Genomic DNA, 10,934 nt, shown 5'->3' on the forward strand with positions numbered 1-10,934 from the left:
ACATCCTATAGGAAGCAAGGGAGGGAATGACAAATCACAGTTCCAGTGAAAGCAAGATACAGACATCAAGCGAAAATACAAGCCTCCGCCTAAAACTTATTTGCGCTTTACTACACGGATTGCAAGAATCCAGCAGAGCGACAGACCCCAAGTCCCCTGTGGGAGGCAGTGCCCTGGGAGCACAGGGGGCGGCGGCAGACACTGAACCCACACTGCCGAGCCAGCCCCTGCCCTGCCGCCATGTTGCACCCGGGCTGGACGCCGGCACCGGCCCCGCCCACCTCCTGGCGGAACGGGGCGGTTGAGGGGGCGGGGCCGCTGAGAGCCCGCCCAGCCGGAGCGAGGCCACCCCCCCGGCGGTCGCGCGCGCCCCCCCTGCCCGCCGCCGCCCGCTTCCTGCCGCGTCCGCGCGCCCGCCCCGCCCGAGCAGCGGCCGCAGCCCCGGCCGGGCCCAGCGGGGAGATGAACACGGTGCTGTCCCGGGCCAACTCGCTCTTCGCCTTCTCGCTGAGCGTGATGGCGGCGCTCACCTTCGGCTGCTTCATCACCACCGCCTTCAAGGAGCGCAGTGTGCCCGTCCGCATCGCCGTCTCCCGGGTCACGCTGTGAGTGCGGCGGGGAGAGGGAAGGGAGTGGCGGGGCAGGGCCGGGCCGGGTGGCAGTCGCTGCCCGCTGGGGAGGTGAAGGGTTCGGGAGCTGAGAGGAAGGGCCGGGGCGGGTGAGGGGAGGCCGGCGGCCGGCAGGGCGGGCGGCCCCGGGCTCCTCGCGCGGCGCTCGGGGCTCGGCCTCCTGCGCTCCGGGCGGGCCAATGGGGGAGCCCCACGACGGCGCGGCCGGGCGGGAGCCGGGGCGGCGCTCGGGAGCGGCCCGGCCGCCTCGGCCCCGGGAACGGAGCGGCCGCTCACGGCGGAGTCGAGCCAGCTGCTGCCCGCAGCTGAGGAGAGACAGAGATCCTACAGGAACGTGGAATTTATCCTATGAACGTTTATCCGATCGTAGTGCCTTTTCCTTTTGATTAGTTCTCTTAGGTTTCTCTGTCGATAACCTAGCATACTTTTTGTCCTATAGCAGCAAAGTGATTGGGATGGCTTCTGTGCGAAATGCACCAGGTGTGGGACAGAATATCGCATCAAAACGTGTTGCCTACACAGATAAAATGGGCTGATGCAAACTTGTGCCGGGGGACCTTTTTTCCCCCAATGTTGGTGTTGGTTCGCGGTGGCGTTTTTTCTCTGAAAGGAGACTTCCTCACAGAACTTCCATTAAGTAAAGTATGTGTGATATGGAGGGCAGTAGCTTCGCAAGCATTTGAGCAGCTGTTACAGCCACCTATGAGTGGAGGTCTTTGCTCCCGTTTTTGCCACGTGGTTCTTTACCTGAGCGCCGCTGTGGAATCCGGCTCATAGGACATTTAACTGAGCTGCTTTAACTCAGCTCATGCTTTTTTGTTAGGTTGGTTTTGGCTCAGATTAGGGAGCTAAAGCAGCACACTTTTGGAAATGTTTAGTGCCAGGTTGGATGTATCTCTGCAGAACTTGGTTTAGTGAAAGGTGTCCATGTCAGGGCGGTTGGAACTTGATGATCTTTAAGGTCTCTTCCAACCCAGGCTATTCTGTGATTTGGTGATGATTCTGTGCAGTTTTGGAACCACCCCAAGGTAAGTGTCACCAGTGGAAGCCTAATAACAGGACTTGAAAGGAGACATGAATGCAAATAAAGGGACTGCCATCACCTTTCAGACTGGTTTAATACCACAGGAAAAAAAAAAACAAAAACCTTTATTCATGCTGCACTGAGGATTGCAAAAGCACAAACTTGACATAAAAGCATGTGTTCAAGTGTTATGGTGAGCTCAGCATATATAGGGCAGTATACTAACGCGTGATTTGGGTGAAATGTGTACTGCCAGTCCCTTCTGTGATGCACACATCTGGTGTACTGGGAGATGCTATACCTAATCTGCTTCTCTTCAATGTCTGAGAAGTTCTGGAGACCCCAAGCTCAAGGCCTGCTATTCCATCTGACTGACAGGGGTTAAGAGGTGAAGTCAAGTGCTTGACAAGGCTTACTACTTAAAAATATACTGCTTTTTGCAAAGAGATGGAAATTCATACCAAGGCTTAAGTTGTGAAGATTTGGTGGTGTTTTTCTTAACTACTATCTCCAGAAGTGTTTTCTTCACTTGTAAACTTTTTTTTTTTCATTTGAGATTACTAAACCTGGTTTTAATGAAATAATATTTTAATTTACTAATTTCCAAACTGGAATAAATGTAACTATGAAGTTCGTAATGCATAAAAAAAAACTGTACAGTGAGGAGTTGAGGTTCGTAGTTGATTGCCAAGCTAATTGGTTATGGTATTCCTCATTGTAAGTTTGGTAAACTGATAAGCTTTATGAATAGATATGGAAATATCTGCTGTGTGTCTGTTATTTTCCAGTTGCTCTTTCCATTGTAGTTTAGTGTGGCAACGTGATGTACTTTTCCAAATGTGAGTTTATGATAAAGCCTTCCAAAATGATACAGTTTTCCAGAATCTAGAGGAAAATAACTATTTTTTCATGCTATTATTTAAATACATCACAGGAATAAATCTTGAAACTTGTGTAAACTATTCATGTAAACTGTTGTATTGGAATGGTAGGAGCATAATACTTTGTTTTTTAAAGAACAGTTGAGAAATAATACTGAACATGGTTACCAGCAGACTGCTGTGCTGATGGTGTCTCAATCAGTTTTACATATATGGTGATGCTAAAACATATTTTACTAAAACGAAATGTAGTCCAGCTTAGATGCAGATTTTTGTTAACAGGAAAAAGCCAATAGGCTACTTAAATGTCTTAGACACTGTGGTGACAAGGCCTGACATTTAAAACTGGGACACCATAATTTCTGGAAGGTAGGTGTTAGTTTGTAATGTTGATTGCATTTTAGCCGAAAGTATGTAAAGCAAAATACAGAAAATGGATGAGGGAAATATCTAATAAAACCCATAATTTATGTAGTGTGTAAAATATAAATAATGAGAAAGGATAATCTTGTGTTGTGTTTTGTTTTCTCTTAGAAAAAATGTAGAAGATTTCACTGGGCCTAGAGAAAGAAGTGATCTGGGATTCGTCACATTTGATATTACTGCAGATATCCTTAATGAAAAAATGGTTTGCAAACATTTTGGTATAAGAACACTTTGATGCTATTTTTGTTACTTTATAATCTTCAGATATTCAGGACTTGGGGAAAACTAGAAATTTATCTAAAAATAAAAATTTAAAGCAGCTAAAAATAGTATTTTGCATAGCTGTGGCAGTAAAATAGAACTTAAAACAGCTGTTTGGTCTCTGGTAGATGGCAAGTTGTTTAATGCCTGTTTTTAAAATCAAGCTCTGTTGTTAAGTGCACTGTATCTAATAATGGGGAGTGCAGTTTAACATCTTGATATTGTTACTTTTGAGTGAAGTTTGTATCGTTGGTTTGTGGAGTAAATTAGTGGTAGGGTTTCTCTAACATATTGTTTTGAATGTCGTACCTAATTTAGGAACTGCACCTTTCAAACTCACTCTGTTGTGAGGCTTTCTAAGTCCTGACTGTATAACAGTTGCATAGAAGTACCTGTCTTCTTCTAAAAGCAAAAAAGGCATTGTAATCCTTTACTTGCTTAGATGTTAAACTCTCTAATCTTTTAGTATAGTTATATATAGTATGAATAGTTATATACATATATGTAGTTATAGAATAGTATGAAATTCACTGGGAAGCATATGATTTACTAAAAAATGTATCACATTGTTTCTTGGCCTCTTTCTCAACTGCAGTTTTTATTTTGTATTTCTTTGCTTCCCTGCCAGTCTGGATTTAGGCTCTTGAAAGAGTTTTTCTGCAGAAGTCAGTACCAAATAATAGGTGGCATGTTCAGGTGATTACACTAAACTGTATTTTGCAGCTGGTGTGAGAATCCTGGGATTTTTCCCTGTCTGCTGGTTTTTGTCACTGTCAGGCAAGACACTGATTACCTCTGTGTTTTGGTTTCACCCTTTTGAAGAACACTGCATTGTGTGAGCAGACCACACAAAATACAACTCTTTATACTGGATAAACAGGCTAATCAGACTTCTGCAGGTCTGTTTGCACAGGAATAAGATGATTTTTTTATTGAGTGGAATCAGGAGAGGTAAGCTCCTAAGTCTGAGTTTTACCTCTGAAATGCTTATAGATACTAAATGAGAGACTGAAATTCTAAAGTACATGCACAGACCTGTACACATTGTGTATCGGGAGAAGCAGAGCAAGGCAGGACAGGACCTCTACAAGAAGTGTTCTTATACAAGGATTAGTCTGCAATATGTGGGCATAAAGATTCCATGTTTGAATGACTTCTACTAGTAACAGCCTTTTGTTTTTTGGTTTTTTTTTAATGATTCTGACTGAATCTCTCTTGCCTGGCATAAATAACGTTTGCAATATTTAAAGCTGTAAAAGTCTAGTAGGGGTTTTTGGTTTTGTTCAACATTTGTGAAGATGTACAGGTACATGGACTATCTTATCTACCAGAAAGAAGTTGTTAGTCCTGGGAGAAGTTAAATAAACTAGCAGTTAGAAAAAGGAACTAGGCAAGGGAAAGGGGAGCATATAGATTCACAATCTCCTTTCAGCTTATTTAATTAATTGTTAACTTTTGCAAGTGATAAGAAATCCTGTCAAAGAGATCTTCAAAATCTTGTTTGATATTTTGAGCCAGATGAAAAAAAAATCTTCAAGTAAAATATCTCTACCTATTCCTGCAGTGACAGGAGTTAAATATTTAATTCTTTCCTTTCTTGCCCTTTGAATTAGTAGCTTAAAAACATGTCTGTCTTGGGATGAATGGAAGAAGGAAAAACAGATTTTGAGGCTGGTTAGGGAATGTATTTATTTTTTGAGATAATGGCAAATAGAATACAAAAGAGGACTAGTAAATAAAAGATTTTAGTATCTGATCTCTATTGTGAATTAAAAAGTGTTTTCCTTAGTAGTCACACGTTGTTGTGTTGTTGTTAAATAAACAGACAACTACTTAGAATCCCAGCATTATTATACTGTCTCAAATGGCAGTCATCAGGTCTTGAACTGCTGATCAAAAATCTGATCAGAGTTTTGTTCGAGTCCAATGAGCTTTATTTGTTGTCAGTAGAGAATTGAATTGGCTAATTTTGGGGTCCCTTCCAATATGAAATACTTCCCATATTCTAATTTCTGTAACATGGGCATTAAAGGCTCTTTGAATTCCCTATACTTCACCAGTTTTGTATTTATATGTTGTTTAACGTTATTGTATTTGGATACAAGGGTTCTCTGATATTATAAAAAATGACCTTGAGGATATTTGTGGAAGAATTCTGTTGTGACTTTTAGGTTTAAGGTTTTATAATAGGTTGTCTAGCAGAAAATTCTGGTTACTAGCTTGTAGTGTCAAATATAGAACTCTTAAATTATTGGAGGAGAAATAGCTGCTAGATTTCATAAGTAGTAAAAAGCAATACCCACCTGAAAACCTGTCACTTTATTATGACTAAAATGTGTGTTCAAACTGCTGGCAGTGCTCTGATTTATGAGTAAGATGAGGTATATTGAAAGGTAAGAGCTCACTGTAATGATTATAGACTACAGATCTAGTAAAAATAAAACAAGGTTATGTAAGTACGGTATGGTATTTTTCTTAACTTGCATACATCTGCAGAGTATATTTGATTGGAATGTTAAACAATTGTTTCTGTATTTGTCTGCAGAATATTCAACGAAAAACAATGTAAGTATTAAAAAGAGGTTTGAAGCAATTACCCATTTTAGTACTGCAGCTATTTTTAAACATTCTGTAGTTCTGCTGAGAAGAGTTAAGGCCACCAGCATTTCCTGCTAGCCTGGTTTTACTGTTTTACTGGCCTTCCTGATTATTTTCTTGACAGTTAAACTGTAGGCTGGGAAGTTCACCTCCATAAAACCTAACTTTATATATGCCCAGTAGAATGGGAGAAAAATAACACGTGCCTTGTGTTGCAGTATACTTACAATAGTAACTGTAAATGAATTTTTTCACCTTTTCTGTCCATTTTACTTTTTTTCTAAATTTCTGCAGTTGACTGCTGTTACAAACAAGAGAGAGTGGCTTCTGGGTTGGCCTGATGTGTGTGTTTTGTTCATAGATCACAGTTGACCCTACCAGTTACTGTAGCCCCATCTGTAGCCCCATAATTCATTTACGTTACCTTGTCATATTTCTCAAAATAATTTGCCTTGCTCCTTTAAATTGGTTGCTACTGATCCTTCCCTTTGGTATAGCTGAAAACCCTTTTTACTGATCTGATAAAAGCTATGTGGAGCAGCCTTTAAAAAAATTGCTTTCATGAAACACCATGCTGCCATGGTACCACTGAATTCTAGTTAAAGCTGCTGTGGTCACATTGCAAGGATATGGTGAAAGCTTGGCAGTTTTCTTAACTTGCTGAGAGTACAAAACTGTCCTTTCTTTTTCAACTTTTTTTTTTTTTAAGTACCTTCGTTACATTAAACAAGACGGTGGATATTGTGTTTGTACTAGATTGTGCAGTGATATTATTGTATTGTTCCATATTTTAGATTTTTCTTCAATGTAACTCGAGACTTCTAACAAATACTGAGAAGTATTTTTCTAAACTGTTCTATAAATTACTAAACAAGACTGCTTAGCATCTACTTGAAAGAACTTTACACATCAGAGTGTAAAGTATTTGCTCTTTAGAATTTAAATTCCAGTAGCATAAAATCTTGGGATCTCACTTCTTCAACTGTTAATAATTTTATTTGGGGTTATGCTTGCAATTCAAATAGAGATTTCAATTAAAGTTGGAAAAATGTTAAGGACATAAGCAGAGTCATGATAACTCAGTTTAAGTCCTTCAAAGTCTTAATACTGCTTTAAAAGTGACTTACATTTGCAATTCAGAAGGAAAGCCCTTTATGCTTTGTAATTCTTCTAAAGCATATGACTTCTTTTTAAATGTCTTTCTTGTGTTTTAAGGTGTTCCTTACTATTTCCATTTATTCGATGCCACACTTCACTGTGTAGTAGTATTGCATCGCCCCACTGTGATGCGTTATTTTGTTAAATTAGTTATGGATTGCAAGCATGTACTTCAGGGGTTTTAGATGAATAGTGCATTGAAGGTCCAGTGCCTGAATGTGTTCTGGTAAGGTACCTTACTGACTTAATTACAATTGATATTTTAGGCCCTAAATCAGGTGGTCCTTTGGGACAAGATCATGTTGAGAGGAGATAACCCAAGGCTGTCCTTAAAAGACATGAAGTCAAAGTACTTTTTCTTTGATGATGGAAATGGTCTCAAGTAAGTAAATATTTGTTTTATTACTGGTATTCATGGTATCTTGATTTCCTTACATACTTGGCATTTAATACGAGTGTTCATTGATGTGGTATATTCTATCTGATACTCTATCATCTCTATTGCATCTTTGCTTGTTAGAAGATGGCCTTGGGGTACAAGATATCCTATGTATTCCATAGACTGGAAGATGCACTGCTATTATGAGCAACAGGCTGCTGGGTTTCTGCCTTCAGGCTGTGTAACATTGGTTCTGTGATGCACTCAACTCTAAAGGAGTCAAGTAAAAAAAAGTAGACAGTAACTGTGTAAAATTAAACAGCTTGTTGTTTCTGGACCAGGTAAACAATCCTAATGTATTTAATACTAGTAACTGTTAATTAAATCACTTAACTTGAGTATTTGTGCTGATAGTCTTTGTTGCTTTTGCAGGGGAAACAGGAATATCACCTTGACTCTCTCCTGGAATGTTGTACCAAATGCTGGCATTCTACCTCTTGTAACAGGATCAGGACATGTGTCTGTACCTTTCCCAGATACCTATGAAACAACAAAAAGTTATTAAATTATAGTACTGAATCATAAGCAAAATATTTTTATACTTGTATATTGTGGATACATTTTATTGCAGTTTCTTCTTGCATCCCATGCAACTTTTCACTGAATGGAGCTGAATTTTCTCAGGATAGTAGCATAGGAAAAGGAAATGAAAATTCAGGTTTTTTGTTTGTTTTTTTTTTAATAAAACATTGAAGCTGAAACTTAAGGGAAAGGTAAATTGCAGAGTAACGGTTTTGAGGGGGGAAACTGAGGAATTTTTTTTCCTGGCCATTTAAGTATAGATCTCCCTTTTCTTTTAAATAAATATTTTTAAACCAGAAGATAGTCTTCCTGTGTTTGGGCTTTTTAAGTACTGTGATTGTTACTTATTTTGTGTAGAACTCAAATATACCTTCTGGAGTTGGTTTCTGGAAGTGCCTGAAGGAAGTGGCTATTCTATTTTAGGGCATTTTTGTGAATCCATGTGCATTATGTTACAGTAGGCTAAACTTGGTCCTTTCTAGGACTGTCAGCAGTTACTTGGAAAACTGGTAGTTCATTATCTGTCAGTCAGCCTCAAATCTTGAGTGCCACTGATGTAGCCGACATTCAGTTCTGTATTACAAATCATTTTAATAGCTGCTTGCAATGCAGCAAACTGGAAGAATAAAAAGAAATCTATTCAATATGAGGCTTATTTCTTTAAGCATAAGACATAATGCTAAGTCAGTAAGAAAAGCAAAAGCTTTAGGTAAAGAAAGGCTTTCTGAAATGGAATCTCCTGATTTTTGCTGGGATCTGTTCATCAGGAAGAATAAAAGTTCTTGTTCCAGAAGGGCCTGAGACAACTGATATCAGAGAGGACCTTTCATAGCAAGGAAGAGGGTAGATGTTCCCTAAATAGTCTGGGTAAACCTTTCCAAAACAGAGGATTTCCCCATGGCAAGATAGAGTAATTGAGGCAGATTTACCAGCTTGAGTGTCAGTGAGTCTACCTGCAAGGCTTGCTGAGTTGCATGAAGCAGGAAAGGTAGCAAGCAGTGTGCAGCAGCTTCAGGCAGCACCTCTGCAGAAAACGTGGCCTCTCTGTGGCTGCACATCCCCCTGTGTGTGCTCCTTCCCTCAGCTTCAGCTGGGAGTGCTGTTGGGGTTGGGAGGAGGGGAGGAGCAGGGTACCAGGATCGCCTCTAGGCAATAGGGATGGCTTGTAGTGATTGACTGGTGCATTCAGGCCATCCAGGAGATAGCCCGCGGTATGTGCTCCTTCTCCTGGCTATCTCCCTCCTGGCACAGTCCCTAATTTACATGTGTATCTTCAAAAAAAGCATGACAAAGGGAATTCATTGCCAGGCAGGAAATGTTCTGGATGTACTGGGGACTTGGAAAAAGAGGAAACTAAAACTCATGTTTTAATATTGGAAATCAAAAAAAGTAATAGGAAAAATGATGAGAATTACATTGTGAAAAACCTTACAAAATAATACATGCAAAAGACTGGAGCAGAGCATCCCATTTTGTTTTGAGTTCACCTAAGAGATGATTGATTTTGAGGGAACTACCTTGCTTTTAAAAAGGGATCTTTAATATTTGTAAATTATCCCTGACTACTTAATAAATTTTTCATGTTGGTGTATTAATCAAAAAGGTCTTGAACATAATTCCCAAAAGTTGCTTTGTCTGTACAAACAAAATTTTGTTTAAGTGCAAAAACTAAAAGGTTTTTTTGACATGAATGTTGTAGGAGAATTTGTCATTTGTATCCATCATATTTGCATGAATTTCAGTTCTGTGAACTTGTGCTGTTTTCCACAGAGTAGTATAATCAGCACATTGAAACACATACTATTTTTCCTGTGCTTTGATATCAATTGTATATGTGGCTCTAAAAACTGTTACAGAGAACTTAAAACTGTCATAAAGAAGGAAAACAGAATATTTTTAGAGATAATTGGGTAAAGTTATGGATTTGTTTTGCTAATTGCTGAATAAGTGGTTGATTTTTTCATAAATTATATTCTTGAATTGTTTAGTGAAGCATTTCTTGTGGGTTGGCATTCAACCACTTCCCTGCATTCCTTTGGCAGTACTCTTCCAATGAATATAATGTCTGCCTATTAAAGAGAAGTTTTAACTACAAAGACAAGGATCCACTGTCAGAGAGCATTAGGGAGAAAGCTACTTTCTGTCCTACAAAATGGTATATTCCTCCCAGCAGACAGTAGCAGAATTTCAAGACAAACAGTAGCTTTCAGATGTGATGTTTAATGTTTTATTAGCCTTTCCCTGTGAAGAGAAATTATGTTTGAGGTAAGCATTTTAGAGGGATGAAGAAGAAGCCATCATGGAGTTCAAATTATTGGAGAGAAGAAGTTTGTTTTTATCCTGAGGGAAAGGCCAGCATAGATGAGCACTTGATGCTGTAATAGCTCGGTTTTTGCTCCTGAGCCACTAAGTGGGATAGGGTGTTGGTTCAGAGTTTAAGGAGGCAAATTCCCCAACTGATCTCTATTAAAAAAAAAAGTAAAAAGCCTTTCAAAAATTCAAATGGCTACTGTATTTTGTTGTGACAATTCTCAAATCACTTACAAAAAGAATGTGTGTGGAAACTAATTTACCTCCTCTTATCTCACACATCTTATGAGGTACTAGTATTGCTGGCAGCTGATCTCTTAGCTGTGTTCCTGACTAAATATTGCTGTTTTATGGAGTAATATGTACAAACAAGGTACTCCCTGGCAAGTGGTTTACTTCATGGGGAGAGGCTGAACTGAAAACGTTAAAGATACATTTCAGATTGTAATTTTTAAGTGAGGTTCTGGGGATGTCTGAGTTCTTGTGTAAGGATGGAAAGATGGAAATTTTTAAAGTAGCCTGGGTTTCCATTTCCCATCAAAAACATGCAGCACTACATTGACAGCTCTATGCAGGAGGGGCAAAATAGCTTTGAAAAATCTATGTTTAGAACGCTGCTGCCCTGAGCAGTCTTATTTACGGGTGGCTCTACAGTTATTGAAAGTAGAAAGACACTGAGAAAATAA

At 39.5% G+C, this 10,934-nt stretch overlaps 1 protein-coding gene across 1 annotated transcript; it reads left to right on the plus strand.

Annotated features, from left to right (window-relative positions):
• Positions 1-332: 332 nt before the first annotated feature.
• On the plus strand, positions 333-10,430 carry SPCS3 (signal peptidase complex subunit 3). The gene is made up of 5 exons (XM_041427864.1): positions 333-605; positions 3,069-3,142; positions 5,710-5,786; positions 7,244-7,359; positions 7,789-10,430. The coding sequence occupies exons 1-5, from the start codon at positions 463-465 to the stop codon at positions 7,919-7,921; spliced, it is 543 nt and encodes a 180-aa protein (XP_041283798.1). The 5' UTR covers positions 333-462; the 3' UTR covers positions 7,922-10,430.
• Positions 10,431-10,934: the final 504 nt, after the last annotated feature.

This window comes from Onychostruthus taczanowskii, unplaced genomic scaffold, assembly GCF_017590055.1.
Source record: "Onychostruthus taczanowskii isolate IOZ18803 unplaced genomic scaffold, ASM1759005v1 scaffold12, whole genome shotgun sequence".
NCBI classification, from domain to species: domain Eukaryota; kingdom Metazoa; phylum Chordata; class Aves; order Passeriformes; family Passeridae; genus Onychostruthus; species Onychostruthus taczanowskii.